General features: G+C 43.2%; 1 protein-coding gene across 6 annotated transcripts in view; it reads right to left on the bottom strand.

The window, feature by feature from the left end:
* The window catches only part of AKAP7 (A-kinase anchoring protein 7), a 262,693-nt gene that overhangs the window by 169,981 nt on the left and 73,929 nt on the right, over nt 1–18,783 (bottom strand). Inside the window, exon 8 of one of the 6 annotated variants that reach the window (XM_073671251.1) lies at nt 16,867–17,158. The exons of the other annotated variants lie outside the window; for them this stretch is intronic. Coding sequence (XP_073527352.1) covers nt 17,151–17,158 — 8 coding nt within the window. The 3' untranslated portion in view covers nt 16,867–17,150. Of the gene's footprint in view, nt 1–16,866; nt 17,159–18,783 lie in introns of those variants that run through there. 6 annotated transcript variants of the gene reach the window in all.

The following is an 18,783-nucleotide window of genomic DNA, read 5'->3' as shown; positions in this document are numbered from 1 at the left end:
AAATTCGGCCGCAGGGCAGCGCTACTATATAATTCCTTAGTGCCATTAAAAAGGGGCGCTGAGGAAAGAGACCCATTAACAACCGTCGCCATTAAAATGTGCATTGCCGGTCGTTAAGGGGTTAAGCAACATTGCCGCTGCAGGGAAGTAAACAATGCCTCACAAGGACCACCAGAGCAGTAAAACTGGAAAGGCAGACTTTTTTTTTTACTTGTTATTCATTGAACAATGGCGATCACGTGATCAGGGACCGAAAAACCTGCCCTGATCATGTTCTCCAGGGTCTCAGCTACCCCATTTAGCTGAAACCCCAAAGATTTTAGGACTCTGGGGGTCACTACAGCCTTATTACCGAACGCTGTTTTAAAACGGCAATCAGGAAATAAGCCCCCTTAGCGGCCTCCGTTTTAATGCGTATCAGCGGTCGTTAAGGGGTTAAATAGGTGAGCATTGTTTTGGTTTTTACATTTTATCAACTTTCCTGCTATTAACCCCTATTTCTTAATACACAGATGACCCTTTAAAGCGGATTTGTCATAAGAATAAGCTTCCTTATTGTTTTGGCTCACCTGGTGAGGTGGCTCCTCCAAGAGCAATGTCTGGATGAAGCTTGCGGGAAACGTGTGGTAGAAGTACTGGAGTCCGCAGGCAGACAGGAGACCAGGAAGCAGAGGTACTGGAGGATACTGCCACATGTGTGTCTTGATAGGCCTTATATAGGCCCTGGCAGAGGCGCCAAGCGACAGCCTCAAAATCTTAATGATTTAGAGATGATCTGCAAAGAGGAGTGGACCAAAATTCCTCCTGACATGTGCGCAAACCTTATCAACAACAAAAACCGTCTGACTGCTGTGCTTGCCAACAGGGGTTTTGCCACCAAGTATTAAGTGTTGTTTGCCAGATGAATCAAATACTTATTTCTCACTGCAAAATGCAAATAAATTTATCTAATTTATACAATGTGATTTTCTTTTTGGATATTCTATCTCTCAATGTTAAAATTAACCTACCCTTAAAATTATAGACTGTTCATGTCTTTGTCAGAGGGCAAACTTACAAAAACACCAAGGGATCAAATACTTATTTCCTTCACTGTATGTAAATACAGTCTTTTAAAGGGACAGATCTCTTCTCCCATTAGCTAAAATGCCACAAAACAATTCCATTACTTGGCGAATAAAAAAAAAAAAATCAGACCCACAGTTATTTGATGTATTTTCCCACCTCTCTGCGGTGACTGACAGCTGACTGCTGTGTATGCATGCACACAGCAGCGCATCAACCACTGTCAATTTTACCACAGTTACAGAACTGTTCTCCTCATAGCTCTTCGAGCGGGGGTCCTGAACGGGGGATCCTTCTTTATGATGTACATATGATTTGTGATTTAGCTTAATCAGGCAACCACTTTCTCTTTCAAAGTTTGAGGGTAGAGACAGAACTTTGAGCTCACTATTAAGCAACTTAAAACAAAAATGTAGGTCTTCTGATAGAGGCATTTGATTTTGGCATAGGTTTAACCCACAGAAGCCTCATGGAATGCCATCATATTGGACATAAATTTGAAAATAAAGATTTAAAACAATATCTCACTGAACACAAGAACATTTTTCACAATCTTAACAATACCAAGTTTCATAGAATATTTTTTAACCCCATAACATGAAAGTAAGGTTATTAATATAACTCATTGCAAAATGTTCAGTTTTACTCAAATTTGTTGATGCAAAAATGAATACACCTCCCATCAAAAACTACTACATCTAGTATTTTGCATGACCTCCATGATTTTTAAGGACAGAGCCAAGTCTTGTAGGCATAAAATGAACAAGTTGTTGACATATTGCAACATCTATATCTTTTTCCATTTGTAAAGAAAGTCTTCTTTTAGAGCCTAGATGCAGGAGAGAGAGTGATGCTCAATTTGTCTTGTTGTGGGGCACCAAACTGTGTGGAGGGGGGCTGTGGAGTATTATACTGTGTGGTGGACTGTGTGACCCATCATACGTGGGGCACCAAACTGTGTGGAGGGGGGCTGTGGAGTATTATACTGTGTGGTGGACTGTGTGACCCATCATACTTTTCAGTGGGGGGCTGGGGTGAAATCATACTGTGTGGAAAGCTGTGGGGGCATTACACTGTTTAGCGTCTGTAAGGGTATAATACTTGTGAGGAGCTATGGGGGCATCATACCGTTAGAGGTGCTTAAGGGGCCATCAGACTGTGTGGAGAGTGACTGTGGAGGCATCATACTGTGTAAGGGGTAATCATACTGTGGGTAGGGCAGCTGTAGGGACTATCATAATGTGTGGGGGCTTTTATACTGTGGGGGCGGCAAGGCCTTCATACAGTGTGGGGGACTATGGGGGCCATCATACTACGTAGATGCTGTGGGGACCATTATACTGTGCGGATGGGGCTATCATACAATGTGGAGGACTGTGAGATCCATCATACTGTGTTGGGGGCATCATATGGTGTGAGGTTGAATGGGGGCATCATACTGTGTGGAGGGAACTGTTAATCAAGATACATGGGCTGAAGAACAGGGGAGGTATGATTTATAAACTTTATAACAAGCAGTATACTATATGGTTTTGATTAGCAGCTACAGGTAAGAATACATGTTACAGTAAGCCAGAATTTCATGGAAAATGAAAGAAAGAAATTTCCTAAAATTAAATAACCAATTCACAAATGCCAAAGCCAGCAATCTTAACAGCATGTGCACGCCACAGTGCACGATAGCATTGTTCTATAGTTAAAGCTAACACGCTTATATTACTGCCAATAAGCTGATAAAACGAAGGGCTTTATAATTACATTAGATTATTAGATTATTAATAGCTAGTGTTTTATTTTTATATAGCTGTATTCTATTAGCTTTTTTTCTCCTTTCATTTTTCTTTTTAGTTTAGGGTCAACATTCTATGGATTAGATTGCTTTGGTATCTATATTTAGATGGTTTACATTAGGTTTTTTCTTTGCTACCAAGCTCAAATCAGCTCTAGTACAAAATTTTATCTTCAGTAAAATATGTTTGGGTTTGAGTGAGATTCAATATTAGAAAAGCTACTATTAGATCGATAGCAGAGTTCAAAGGAGACACTAGTAAGTTGAAGATAGAGCAAAATATAGATTTATTCTTAGTTAAAGACTGTCAATCTTGAGCGATGTAGTGATAGCTATTTAAATACTGCACATCAATTACCTTTGTACAATCCATGAGTGCACTGCTAAACTGTGATATTATATATTGAGAGGAGATTTTTTAACAAATTTTTGAGAGCTATTAGAGAAATTAATTAAACAAAATATAAAAGTACTATCCTTATATATAGATTTATTATTTGAGATTTCAATTTTCATCTTGCACATACATTTTAATGGCTACCTAGTAAAGGTTATGTTTTAATACTGCTTTACCCTAAATATTTAATCAGTGAATATATGGGTATTGTAAGGCGGTGTTCACACCGTGCAGTAACTGAGGCAGTGACCCAACCAAGTTCAACATATGCAGCTTTTATTCAGCAAAACTCAGAGGTAAACAGAAAGCCCTCCAGTTCGCAGCCGGGTTAACATAAGTCCATAACAACAGTTGCCGGGGGCAACGGCCACGCAGGGCCGCTCAGAGCCTGACGGGTGCAGAGCCTTCCCAGGCAGCAGTTCAGCTGCTCACAGGCCCAACGAACTTTCCTGCTAAGCTCCTACCAGGTCCCAACACTGAACAACACTAATCCTTATTGCAGGGTTTTTAAAGGACCTGTGGCAAGAGCCACTGGAAAACCCGGGTTAGAGGGAGGAGGCCGCCCCACTGCCTTCCTGTAGGCTCCTCCAAGAAATGATGGGGGATAAGGGGGTGCCATGCATACCAGGATGGGGGCTCAAGGGGTGCCACGCATACCAGGATGGGGGTTCAGAGGGTGCCATGCATACCAGGATGGGGGCTCAAGGGGTGCCATGCATACCAGGATGCGGGCTCAAGGGGTGCCATGCATACCAGGATGGAGGCTCAAGGGGTGCCATGCATACCAGGATGGGGGTTCAGAGGGTGCCATGCATACCAGGGTGCGGGCTCAAGGGGTGCCATGCATACCAGGATGGGGGCTCAGAGGGTGCCATGCATACCAGGATGGGGGCTCAGAGGGTGCCATGCATACCAGGATGGGAGCTCAGAGGGTGCCGTGCATACCAGGATGGGGGCTCAAGGGGTGTCATGCATACAAGGATGGGGGCTCAAGGGGTGCCATGCATACCAGGATGGGGCTCAGAGGGTGTCATGCATACCAGGATGGGGCCTCAAGGGGTGCCATGCATACCAGGATGGGGGATAAAGGGGTGCCATGCATACCAGGATGGGGGATAAAGGGGTGTCATGAATATCAAGATGGGGTACAAAGGGGTGCCATGCATACCAGGATGGGAGATAAAGGAGTGCCATGCATACCAGGTTGGGGGATCAAGGGGTACCATGCATACCAGGATGGGGATGAGGGCCAGGTATACCAGGATGGGATGGTGGCCACTTATACCAGGAAGGAGGGGCCATACATACCAAGATGGAGGATATTAACAGAATTGGGGGACATTACCTCAATACCAGTGTCAGCAGCAGACCCCTTCCCCCATAATAGGGCATCATGACCACATTTATTTGCTTACATTTTTTTCCTATTTTCCTCCTTTAACCCCTTAATAACATCTGACGTACTAATACGCGTCTGTGCCCTGGGACTTAAGAGCCAGACCCGTATTAGTACGTCATGGCGATCGCGCGCGCACACAGGCTGTGCGGGCGCGATCGCCGCCGGGTGTCAGCTGATTGTCACAGCTGACACCCGGTACTATGTGCAGGGAGCGGTCACGCACCGCTCCCAGCACATTAACCCCCGCGATGCTGCGATCGAAGTCGATCGAAGTCGATCGCGGCATTGCGGGGGCAAGGGGAGGTGATCGCCGATACTCACCTCCTCTTCCGGCTTCCAGCGCAGTCTGCAAAGGCTTCCCGGGTGTTGCCATGACGACCCGATGTCGTCATGACAACATCCGGGTCACCAGAGAGCAGGAAGATTGCTTGGACATGCGCAGTGCATCTCCAAGCAATCTTCACACTGTGCACTTCTGACAGCCTTCATGGCATAGGGATGGTGCTCCATTCCTGTGCCATGCAGGCGATCAGAAAAAAAAAAGTGAAAGTCCCAGAGTGGGACAAAGTAATAAAGTGTATAAACTGTGTGAAAGTGGAAAAAAAAAAAAAAAAAAAATGTGCAAAAATATTATAAAAAAATAAAAAAAATAATACACCAAAAATAAAAATATAATGTACCCATCAATAAATATTATTATAAAAAAAATAAAAAAAAAACAATAAAAGTACACATATTTGGTATCGCCGCGTCCGGAACAACCTGACCTATAAAACTGTCCCACTAGTTAACCCCTTCAGTGAACACGGTAAAAAAAAAAAAAAAAAAACCAAGCAAAAAACAATGCTTTATCACCATACCGCCAAACAAAAAGTGGAATAACACGCGATCAAAAAGACGCATATAAATAAAAATGATACCGCTGAAAACGTCATCTCGTCCCGCAAAAAACAAGCCGCCATATAGCTCAATCAGCCGAAAAATAAAAAAGTTATAGCTCTCAGAATAAAGCGATACTAAAAAATATTTTTTTCTATAAAATAGCTTTTATTGTGTATAAGCGCCAAAACATAGAAAAATTATACAAATGTGGTACCGCTGTAAACGTACTGACCCGAAGAGTAAAGCTGCCTCATCAATTTTACCACACGCGGAACAGAATAAAAAAAAAAAAAAAAAAACAATTCCTGAATTGTTGGTTTTTGTTTATTCTGCCTCCCAAAAATCGGAATAGAAAGCGATCAAAAAATGTCACGTGCCTGAAAATGGCACCAATAACAACGTCAAGTCATCCCGCAAAAAAAGAGCCGTCACATGACTGTCTGCCAAAATTTGGAAAAATTATAGCTCTCAAAATATGGCGATGCAAAAACTAGATTTTACAAAAAATGCGTCTTTTAGTGTGTGACAGCTGTCAGTCATAAAAACCCCATATGATTCTGGCATTGCTGTAATCACACCGACCCGAAGAATAAAGTCGTCTAATCACTTATACCGCACAAGGAACGGCGTCAAAAATAAACTCTTGAGTTAGGATTGGGCTAGGGTTAGGGCTGGGTTTGGGGCTAGGGTTGTGCTGGGGCTAGGGTTGTGCTGGGGCTAGGGTTGTGCTGGGGCTAGGGTTGTGCTGGGGCTAGGGTTGTGCTGGGGCTAGGGTTGTGCTAGGGTTAGGGCTGGGGTTGGGATTTTTTTCAAAAGTAAGAAAAAAAGATGACGATATGGCGACTAGTGTTGAGAGCAAGTGCTCGCTACTTGAGTTTGCATCGGGTGCTCTGGTATGCATTTAGTATCGTGGGTATTTGAGTGACATGCTCGAGTCTCTGCCCCATATGCTTCGCGGCCAAAAAACTTTACGGGGATTGCCTGCCATGCACGAGCGATCCCCGCATGTTTTTTTTTGGGTGTCTAATAACCGTGAAACATGCGGAGCAGGGACTCGAGCATGTCACTCGAGCACACGCTGTACATGGTGCATACCTGAGTACCCGATGCAAACTCAAGTAGCGAGCACTTGCGCTCAAGAATAATGAAAACTTATTCAATATGATGACCTAATGTAAACAAATAATGTGCCGTACCTCTGGGTTCAAAATGTTCACTATACACCTTAATAAAATCTTTGAGGGGTATAGTTTCCAAAATGGGGACACTTGTGGGGGAGCTCCACTGTTTAGGCACATCACGGGCTCTCCAAACGCGACATGGTGTCCGCTAACAAATTGAATGGAAAATCGGCTCAAATTGTTAGCGGACGCCATGTTGCGTTTGGAGAGCCCCTGTGTGTCCAAACATTGGAGCTCCCCCACAAGTGACCCCATTTTGGAAACTAGACCCCCCAAGGCACCTATCTAGATGCATAGTGAGCACTTAGAACCCCCAGGTGCTTCACAAATTGATTCGTAAAAATGAAAAAGTGAAAATAAAACACTTTTTCATTTTTATGAATCAATTTGTGAAGCACCTGGGGTTCCAAGTGCTCACTATGAATCTAGATAGGTGCCTTGGGGGGTCTAGTTTCCAAAATGGGGTCACTTGTGGGGGAGCTCCAATGTTTGGGCACACAGGGACTCTCTAAATGCAACATGGTATCCGCTAACAAATTGAATGGAAAATCGGCTCAAATTGTTAGCGGACACCACATTGCGTTTGGAGAGCCCCTCTGTGCCCAAACTTTGGAGCTCCCCCACAAGTGACCCCATTTTGGAAACTAGACCCCCCAAGGCACCTTTCTAGATGCATAGTGAGCACTTGGAACCCCCAGGTGCTTCACAAATTGATTCGTAAAAATGAAAAAGTGAAAAAAAAAACACTTTTTCATTTTTATGAATCAATTTGTGAAGCACCTGGGGTTCCAAGTGCTCACTATGAATCTAGATAGGTGCCTTGGGGGGTCTAGTTTCCAAAATGGGGTCACTTGTGGGGGAGCTCCAATGTTTGAGCACACAGGGACTCTCCAAATGCAACATGATATCCGCTAACAAATTGTCGGCTCAAATTGTTAGCGGATATCATGTTGCATTTGGAGAGTCCCTGTGTGCCCAAACATTGGAGCTCCTCCACAAGTGACCCCATTTTGGAAACTAGACCCCCCAAGGCACCTATCTAGATGCATAGTGAGCACTTGGAACCCCTAGGTGCTTCACAAATTAATTCGTAAAAATGAAAAAGTGTTTTTTTTTTCACTTTTTCATTATTACGAATCAATTTGTGAAGCACCTGGGGGTTCCAAGTGCTCACTATGCATCTAGAAAGGTGCCTTGGGGGGTCTAGTTTCCAAAATGGGGTCACTTGTGGGGGAGCTCCAAAGTTTGGGCACAGAGGGGCTCTCCAAACGCAATGTGGCGTCCGCTAACAATTTGAGCCGATTTTCCATTCAATTTGTTAGCGGATACCATGTTGCATTTAGAGAGTCCCTGTGTGCCCAAACATTGGAGCTCCCCCACAAGTGACCCCATTTTGGAAACTAGACCCCCCAAGGCACCTATCTAGATGCATAGTGAGCACTTGGAACCCCTAGGTGCTTCACAAATTGATTCGTAAAAATGAAAAAGTGTTTTTTTTTTCACTTTTTCATTATTACGAATCAATTTGTGAAGCACCTGGGGGTTCCAAGTGCTCACTATGCATCTAGAAAGGTGCCTTGGGGGGTCTAGTTTCCAAAATGGGGTCACTTGTGGGGGAGCTCCAAAGTTTGGGCACAGAGAAGCTCTCCAAACGCAATGTGGTGTCCGCTAACAATTTGAGCCGATTTTCCATTCAATTTGTTAGCGGATACCATGTTGCATTTAGAGAGTCCCTGTGTGCCCAAACATTGGAGCTCTCCCACAAGTGACCCCATTTTGGAAACTAGACCCCCCAAGGCACCTATCTAGATGCATAGTGAGCAGTTGGAACCCCCAGGTGCTTCACAAATTGATTCATAAAAATGAAAAAGTGTTTTTTTTTTCACTTTTTCATTGTTACGAATCAATTTGTGAAGCACCTGGGGGTTCCAAGTGCTCACTATGCATCTAGATAGGTGCCTTGGGGGGTCTAGTTTCCAAAATGGGGTCACTTGTGGGGGAGCTCCAAAGTTTGGGCACACAGCAGCTCTCCAAACGCAACATGGTGTCGCTAACAATTTGAGCCAATTTTGCGTTAAATTTGTTAGCGGACACCATGTTGCATTTAGAGAGCCGCTGTGTGCCCAAATATTGGAGCTCCCCCACAAGTGACCCCATTTTGGAAACTAGACTACCCAAGGCACCTATCTAGATGCATAGTGAGCACTTGGAACCCTCAGGTGCTTCACAAATTGATTCATACAAATGAAAAAGTGTTTTTTTTTTCACTTTTTCATTGTTACGAATCAATTTGTGAAGCACCTGGGGGTTCCAAGTGCTCACTATGCATCTAGATAGGTGCCTTGGGGGGTCTAGTTTCCAAAATGGGGTCACTTGTGGGGGAGCTCCAATGTTTGGGCACACAGGGACTCTCTAAATGCAACATGGTGTCCTCTAACAAATTTAACGGAAAATCGGCTCAAATTGTTAGCGACACCATGTTGCGTTTGGAGAGCCGCTGTGTGCCCAAACATTGGAGCTCCCCCACAAGTGACCCCATTTTGGAAACTAGACCCCCCAAGGCACCTATCTAGATGCATTGTGAGCACTTGGAACACTCAGGTGCTTCACAAATTGATTCATAAAAATGAAAAAGTGTTTTTTTTTTTCACTTTTTCATTGTTACGAATCAATTTGTGAAGCACCTGGGGGTTCCAAGTGCTCACTATGCATCTAGAAAGGTGCCTTGGGGGGTCTAGTTTCCAAAATGGGGTCACTTGTGGGGGAGCTCCAAAGTTTGGGCACACATGGGCTCTCCAAACACAACATGGCGTCCGCTAATTATTCAAGCAAATTTTACAATCAAAAAGTCAAATAGCGCTCCTTCCCTTCCGAGCCCTGCCGTGCGCCCAAACAGTATTTTTTCCCCAAATATTGGGTATCTGCGTGCCCAGGGGAAATTGCACAACAAATTTTGGGGTCCAGTTTTTCTTGTTACCCCTGTGAAAATAAAAAAAATTGGGTCTAAATTAACATTTTTGTGAAAAAAGTTAAATGTTCATTTTTTTCTTCCACATTCAAAAAATTCCTGTGAAGCACCTGAAGGGTTAATAAAGTTCTTGAATGTGGTTTTGAGCACCTTGAAGGGTGCAGTTTTTAGAATGGTGTCACTTTTGGGTATTTTCTGTCATAAAGACCTCTCAAAGTGACTTCAAATGTGATGTGGTCCCTAAAAAAATGGTTTTGTAAATTTTGTTGGAAAAATGAGAAATCGCTGGTCAACTTTTAACCCTTATAGCTCCCTAACAAAAAAAAATTTTGGTTCCAAAATTGTGCTGATGTAAAGTAGACATGTGGGAAATGTTATTTATTAACTCTTTTGTGTGACATATCGCTCTGATTTCAGGGCTTAAAAATTCAAATTTTGAAAATTGCAAAATTTTCAAAATTTTCGCCAAATTTCCGTTTTTTTCACAAATAAACGCAAGTGATATCGAAGAAATTTTTCCACAATCATGAAGTACAATATGTCACGAAAAAACAATCTCAGAATCAGGGGGATCCGTTGAAGCGTTCGAGAGTAATTACCTCATAAAGTGACAGTGGTCAGAATTGTAAAAATTGGCCCGGTCATTAACGTGCAAACCACCCGCGGGGCTTAAGGGGTTAAAACTTAGGTGCGTCTTATGGTCCGGTGCATCTTATAGTCCTAAAAATACGGTAATTCTGCTCAATATTAAGTGCCAAAAATATAAAATAATAATAATCAGAATTAAACAGAATTAAGTTCAGCTTGTTTGTTCGGCCCTCCACAACAATCACAGTCTCCCATGTGGATCTTGGAAAAATGAATTGACCACCCTGATATAGTGTTTATTCATCAGCTCACCACTCCCAGTATGACACTCAGTTGCATCAATGGATTGTTAGTCCAGTGTGCAGAGGATAGCTCCAGGGGAAAAATCACAAGGATAAATGTAAATGTATGTTCAAACAATATCTTTTTCAAGTGGTTTCCACATGGAAGCAGAAATTTCCTCTCCCGACCCGGGTACCACCCGCAGCATGGTTCCAGCGTGATTTCACGCCTATTGATTTTCATTGAAGCCCAGCAATTCCGCATGTATACACGGTGTGCAGAATTATTAGGCAAATGAGTATTTTGATCACATGATACTTTTTATACATGTTGTCCTACTCCAAGCTGCATAGGCTTGAGAGCCAACTACCAATTAAGTAAATCTGGTGATGTGCATCTCTGTAATGAGGAGGGGTGTTGACTAATGACATCAACACCCTATATAAGGTGTGCTTAATTATTAGGCAACTTCTTTTCCTTTGGCAAAATGGGTCAGAAGAGAGATTTGACGGGCTCTGAAAAGTCCAAAATTGTGAGATGTCTTGCAGAAAGATGCAGCAGTCTTGAAATTTCCAAACTTTGGAAGCGTGATCACCGAACAATCAAGCATTTCATGGCAAATAGCCCACAGGGTCGCAAGAAGCGTGTTGGCCAAAAAAGGCGCAAAATAACTGCCCATGAATTGAGGAAAATCAAGCGTGAAGCTGCTAAGATGCCATTCACCACCAGTTTTGCCATATTTCAGAGCTGCAACGTTACTGGAGTATCAAAATGCACAAGGTGTGCGATATTCAGGGACATGGCCAAGGTAAGGAAGGCTGAAAAACGACCACCTTTGAACAAGAAACATAAGATAAAACGTCAAGAATGGGCCAAGAAATATCTTAAGACTGATTTTTCAAAGGTTTTATGGACTGATGAAATGAGAGTGACTCTTGATGGGCCAGAGGCTGGATCAGTAAAGGGCAGAGAGCTGGTGGAGGTGGGGTACTGGTATGGGCTGGTATCATCAAAGATAAACTTGTGGGACCTTTTCGGGTTGAGGATGGAGTGAAGCTCAACTCCCAGACCTACTGCCAGTTTCTGAAAGACAACTTCTTCAAGCAGTAGTACAGGAAGAAGTCGGTATCGTTCAAGAAAAACATGATTTTCATACAGGACAATGCTCCATCACATGCATCCAACTACTCCACAGCGTGGCTGGCCAGTAAAGGTCTAAAAGAAGAAAAATATAATGACATGGCCCCCTTATTCACCTGATCTGAACCCCATAGAGAACCTGTGGTCCATCATAAAATGTGAGTTCTACAGGGAGGGAAAACAGTACACCTCTCAGAACAGTGTCTGGGAGGCTGTGGTGGCTGCTGCACGCAATGTTGATCGAAAACAGATCAAGCAACTGACTGAATCTATGGATGGAAGGCTGTTGAGTGTCATCATAAAGAAAAGTGGCTATATTGATCATTAATTTTTTTGGTTTTTGTTTTTGCATGTCAGAAATGTTTATTTCTAAATTTTGATCACTGACATTGGTTTAACTGGTGAAAATAAACAAGTGAGATGGAATTATATTTGGTTTTTATTAAGTTGCCTAATACTTCTGCACAGTAATAGTTACCTGCACAAACAGATATCCTCCTAAGATAGCCAAATCTAAAAAAAACCACTCCAACTTCCAAAAATATTAAGCTTGGATATTTATGAGTCTTTTGGGTTGATTGAGAACATAGTTGTTGATCAATAATAAAAATAATCCTCTAAAATACAACTTGCCTAATAATTCTGCACACAGTGTAGATATTATACTTGCGGTTTTGCTGCAAGTCAATGGGTGCGAATTCACGGCGGAATCACGCAATAAATGGTAATGCTGCGGTTTTTACCGCAAAGGATATTTCCGCATCATGTGCACAGCACATCCGGATTACCATTGCTATATATGGCAGACCTATTAACAAGCGTTTTTAAAGCGTTTCCGCGGCGGAAAAAATGCTGCAGAAACGCATTAAAAACGCATCGTGTGCACTTAACCTATAGAAGCGACTTTAATGACAAGAGAATTTTTCATTATTGAACTTTCCATTTTTCCTCACTTTCTTCTAAGAGCAATGGATGAAGGCTTGTTTTTCAAGCTTTAGTTTTGAATGAATGACACCATTCATTTTGCCATACAATTTATTGAAAAACATGAGAAAAAATTAACATTTTTTGCTTTGTGTCACCATTTTCGAAGACCCATAACGTTTTCATTTTTCTGTTAATTAAGTTGTGTGATTGTTTTGGTCTCGGTCTCCTATGGAGCTTAGTCTAGTCTATGGGGGCAGACAGATGGCCGTATTTCTCTTGTGAGGATCGCATTGCAATCCTCGGACTGACCGTCGGCTCTCCTGACCCGAGTGTGACAGCTGCATAGAAATAGAGTGGTGTGAAAAAATGTTTGCCCCCTTCCTGGTTTTTTATTCTTTTGTATTTTTTTCACACTTAAATGTTTCAGATCACAAAACAAATTTAAATATTATACAAAGATAACACAAGTAAAACACAAAATGCAGTTTTTAAATGAAGGTCTATATTACTAAGGGAAAAAGAAATCCAAACCTACAGGGCCCTGTACAAAAAAGTGATTGCCCCCTATGAAGGAAATATATAAAATCAATAAGGGAAATCATAACAGCAGTAGTTACATTTAGTTGACAAAAGAGTGAAATTGGATATACCAGTATTGTAAGCACAAAGTAGCTTTTACTGGAGGTAGCTGTTAATCCTGGCACCTGATTCTGAGCTGAGAGTCCTATTGTCTGTATAGGAAGACACAGCTATTTAAAATTCCACAACTTGGCTCTTTGGCCATTTACAGACAGAACTGTTTAAATAGACCAAATCAGGTCATCCTGGAAATATAAGCCTATGGTCCGGACTATAAAAAAGCTAGGTTACACAAAGAGAAATGTTCACATGTGGGAGCAGCCTGAAAGGCTGATGTGCTCCATAATTTACTCTCCTTCCCTCAGGACAACAGGATAACTGCAGATGGTAACGTTTTAGGTATTTTCTGTTATTTCTCGCTTTTTATTTTATAACTGTTTTGTATATTTGTCTGTAGTAATGAGAGAATGTGCTCGTCACTGCTCGGTACTCGCCCGAGCATCACTGTGCTCGACAAGCTCGGCGAGTATTTCCGGGTTGCTCGGGCAGAAACTCGGGTCCCCTCCCTGCATGTTTGGTGCTCTTTAGAGAGCCAATGAACATGCAGGGATTGCCTGCCATACACTGTAATGCTGTAGCCATGTTGGTTGTGGGCATTACAGTGATTGGCTGGCCGCACAGCATCATCAGGTCTATATAAGACCTGGCGCCGCTATGCTCGTCACAGTCACTTCGGAATCAGGCAGAGTAGGGAGAGGTACTGCGGCGTCACTGAGAGATTTACTTGTTAATAGTTAGTATAGGTATTCCACTATACATACATACTATATATATATATATAGATATATATATATATATATATATATATATATATATATAGATAGATAGATAGATAGATAGATAGATAGATATATAGATAGATAGATAGATATAGATACATATACACACATACATACACAGTGCAGCCCAAAAGTTTGGACACACCTTCTCATTTAAAGATTTTTCTGTATTTTCATGACTTTGAAAATCGTACATTCACACTGAAGGCATCAAAACTATGAATTAACACATGTGGAATTATATACTTAACAAAAAAAGTGTGAAACAACTGAAAATATGTCTTATATTCTAGGTTCTTCAAAGTAGCCACCTTTTTCTTTGATGACTGCTTTGCACACTCTTGGCATTCTCTTGATGAGCTTCAAGAGGTAGTCACCGGAAATGGCTTTGACTTCACAGGTGTGCCCTGTCAGGTTTAATAAGTGGGAATACTTGGCTTATAAATGGGGTTGGGACCATCAGTTGTGTTGTGCAGAAATCAGGTAGATACACAGCTGATAGTCCTACTGAATAGACTGTTAGAATTTGTATTATGGCAAGAAAAAAGCAGCTAAGTAAAGAAAAACGAGTGGCCATCATTACTTTAAGAAATGAAGGTCAGTCAGTCCGAAAAATTGGGCAAACTTTGAAAGTGTCACCAAGTGCAGTTGGAAAAACCATCAAGTGCTACAAAGAAACTGTCTCACATGAGGACCGCCCCAGGAAAGGAAGACCAAGAGTCACCTCTGCTTCTGAGGATAAGTTTATCCGAGTCACCAGCCTCACAAATCGCAGGTTAACAGCAGCTCAGATTAGAGACCAGGTCAATGCCACACAGAGTTCTAGCAGCAGACACATCTCTTCAACAACTGTTAAGAGGAGACTTTGTGAAGCAAGCCTTCATAGTAAAATAGCTGCTAGGAAACCACTGCTAAGCACAGGCAACAAACAGAAGAGACTTGTTTGGGCTAAAGAACACAAGGAATGGACATAGACCAGTGGTAATCTGTGCTTTGGTCTGATGAGTCCAAATTTGAGATCTTTTGTTCCAACCACCGTGTCTTTGTGCGACGCAGAAAAGGTGAACGGATGGACTCTACATGCCTGGTTCCCACCGTGAAGCATGGAGGAGGAGGTGTGATGGTGTGGGGGTGCTTTGCTGGTGACACTGTTGAAGGCATACTGAACCAGCATGGCTACCACAGCATCTTGCAGCGGCATGCTATTCCATACGGTTTGCGTTTAGATGGACCATCATTTATTTTTCAACAGGACAATGACCCCAAACACACCTCCAGGCTGTGTAAGGGCTATTTGACCAAGAAGGAGAGTGATGGAGTGCAACGCCAGATGACCTGGCCTCCACAGTCACCAGACCTGAACCCAATCGAGATGGTTTGGGGTGAGCTGGACCGCAGAGTGAAGGCAAAAGGGCCAACAAGTGCTAAGCATCTCTGGGAACTCCTTCAAGATTTTTGGAAGACCATTTCCGGTGACTACCTCTTGAAGCTCATCAAGAGAATGCCAAGAGTGTGCAAAGCAGTCATCAAAGCAAAAGGTGTCTACTTTGAAGAACCTAGAATATAAGACATATTTTTAGTTGTTTTAGACTTTTTTGTTAAGTATATAATTCCACATGTGTTAATTCATAGTTTTGATGCCTTCAGTGCGAATGTACAATTTTCATAGTCATGAAAATACAGAAAAATCTTTAAATGAGAAGGTGTGTCCAAACTTTTGGTCTGTACTGTATATATACACAAACCAGAAAATCCTGACCAGCACCTCCTAGTGTGAACCGGTGCAACTATAAAATATATCAAAAGAATGCAGCAGCACTCCATATGGCAAAGACACGTCTTAACAATGAAAATAATGAAAATATTAGATCTAAACTGTTTTGCTTAGCAACAAGTACTTACAAACAATGAAGGTTTCTAGCGCATAAATTGGCCAATTCATGTGTGCCTATCAACCACGGCAAGGCAACCTCCCCCCGACGGGCAACCACTCCGCCCAACATGCCACCCCTGGGCTACAAGACTACAACTAAACGGACAAACATGACTTCTTCTGGGCTAAAACACCTAAACCTAAAGGGCAAGCAGAGCTGCACCTGCTGGTTAATGGGAGGAGTGCAAAATCAGGCAAGAGGCAGTTACACCCCCTTATAGTAATATAAACCAGAATCTAATATTTTCATTATTTTCATTGTTAAGATGTGTCTTGGCCATATGGAGTGCTGCTGCATTCTTTTGATATATTTTATAGTTGCGGCAGCTGGCACCGGTTCACACTAGCAGGTGCTGGTCAGGTTTTTCTGGTTTGTATTACTATAAGGGGGTGTAACTGCCTGTTGCCTGATTCTGCACTCCTCCCATTAACCAGCAGGCGTTATATAAACAGCTCTGCTTGCCCTTTAGGTGTAGGTGTTTTCAGCCCAGAAGAAGACATGCCAGGGGTGGCATGTTGGGCGGAGTGGTTGCCCGTCGGGGGGAGGTTGCCTTGCCGTGGTTGATGGGCATATATATCCATCCAACTGAACTAACAGTCCTTCTGAGGACTAATCCAGCTGCATATATTCAGTAGTGATAGTAGGACTTAGGCAGGCAGGCAAGGTATGCGGCAAACTGCAGTGCATGATACAGCACAAGAGGGTCCATTGAACGTCATGTTAGTATAGGTATTCCACAACATATATATATATATATATATATATATATATATATATATATATCCATCTGAACTAACAGTCCTTCTAAGGACTAATCCAGCTGCATATAATCAGTGCTAGGCAGGCAGGCAGTTTATGTGGCAGACTGCAGTGTATGATACAGCACAATAGGCTCCATTGAACGTCCTGTCTGCTGCTGCTGTAATAATTACAGATATTTGTAGACATAGCCCCAGATAGCAGGGGCCAGGGCAATTTTTTTTTATCTTAATCCTGGTTATTTGCTTAAAAAGCAATCCAGAGTACACCATTTTTCTGCTCCATTTGCTTGTTGTCACTGCAGAATAAAGCCAGATCTGTTCCATATTTCAGCGAGCAAAATCCAGAAATTTAAACTGAGCGTGGAAAATATTGGCCTCCTTATCCATTCTGTTGCAGTGTGTCCGTCAAGCTATTCACACTAGGTATCTGTGAAGAATAGTATTAATAAATTACAGGCCTGCTATTTAAAACTGTGGTTCTCTGTCAGACGTATCACATATAACAGCATTCCAAAATCAGCCACTTCTCGTGAACGTGGAAAATATTGTCCTCCATTAAAAAATGGGCAAGTTGCGTGGCTACGGACGGGGAAGTGGACGTGATGGTGATGGTGCATGCAGAGGCCAAGGTTGAGGACATGGCCGTGGGCAAGCTGAAATTGTGCCACAACAAACACCCACATCTTGTCACTCGACCTTCCTGTTCCAATTACTAGGGGACTGCAGAACACCACTATTGAACACAGAGCAGTGTCAAAAGGTTGTTGGTTGGACAGCAGATAATGCTTCCAGTCACTTTGCCACCACCACCACCATTCTGTCTTCCACACGGTCTCAGTAGTCGGGAGCCTGGACCGCATATTCCTCACCCTGATCCTCCTTCGTCCTACCATATCGAGTGCCCGGAGACAACTGATCCCACACTTGAACACTCAGAAGAGCTGTTCAATTTTCCATTTGTAGATTCGGGCCTCTCGCCCGGCCAGCTTAAAGCGAGTCAAGAGGAGAATGCGTGTAGCAATGTCCAAATATTGGAGCAGCCACGGTCACACGAAGGCGATGGTGGGAAAGTGCAATTACTGTCGCAAGAGGTGGATGATGATGATGATGAGACACAATTGCCAGAAAGTCAGGAGGAGGACCAGGGTGCGGAAGTGGAAGACGAGGTGGTGGATGATTTAGTAACTGACCCAACCTGGCAGGGGGACATACAGAGCGAGGACAGCAGCACACAGGGGGAGGGAGGCGTAGCACCACAACAGGCAGGAAGAAGTGTGGTGGCCGCAGACACATGGTGGGAAAGCGTTCCCCGTAATGCCAACACGACGGAAGTTGCCATTACAACTGTTAGGTCTTCCCGAGTCTGGTTATTTTTTAAAGACTCTGCAGATAACCCCAAAAAGGCCATTTGCACCACCTGCCAGGCAAGCATCAGCAGGGGTAGCAAAACTAGCAGCCTGACCACCACCAGCATGACAAGGCGCATAGCAGCAAAGCACCCCAGTAAGTGGGCCAAACCCCAGGTTCCAGCAACAGTGTCTGCGGGTGACACCACTGCTTGTTCTGCTGTTGCGCGTACACGCCAATCTCTTGTCCATGGTGCATGCCAAGATGCCTCTCGCCCTGCACCTGTCATTGAACACTCTCAAGTAGCACCATCAGCAAGCACATCCACGTCCTTGTCCCAGCGCAGCATTCAGTTGTCTCTAGCCCAGTCATTGGAACACAAGTGCAAATACGCATCCAATGGCCCACGGGCCACACTACTAAATTCACACATTTCGCGAATGCTTGAGCTCGAAATGTTGCTTTTTAGCTTCGTGGAGACGGAAGATTTCCGCCACCTAATGGTGGCGGCCGTCCCTCAGTACTCAGTCCCCAGCCGCCACTATTTCTCCCGGTATGCCATCCCCGCATTACACGAGCACGTGTCCCACAAAATTAGATGTGCCCTCAACAACGCAATTGCTGGGAAAGTCCACTTAACCACGGACACATGGACAAGTGCTTGTGGGCAGGGACGGTACATCTCGCTAACGGCACATTGGGTTA

The sequence above is a fragment of the Phyllobates terribilis genome, unplaced genomic scaffold (genome assembly GCF_046119375.1).
Source record: "Phyllobates terribilis strain yellow unplaced genomic scaffold, ASM4611937v1 Scaffold_3__8_contigs__length_932513732, whole genome shotgun sequence".
In the NCBI taxonomy this organism is placed as follows: domain Eukaryota; kingdom Metazoa; phylum Chordata; class Amphibia; order Anura; family Dendrobatidae; genus Phyllobates; species Phyllobates terribilis.
Note: the sequence above shows the minus strand (reverse complement) of the source record. Positions and strands in the feature narration are given on the sequence as shown.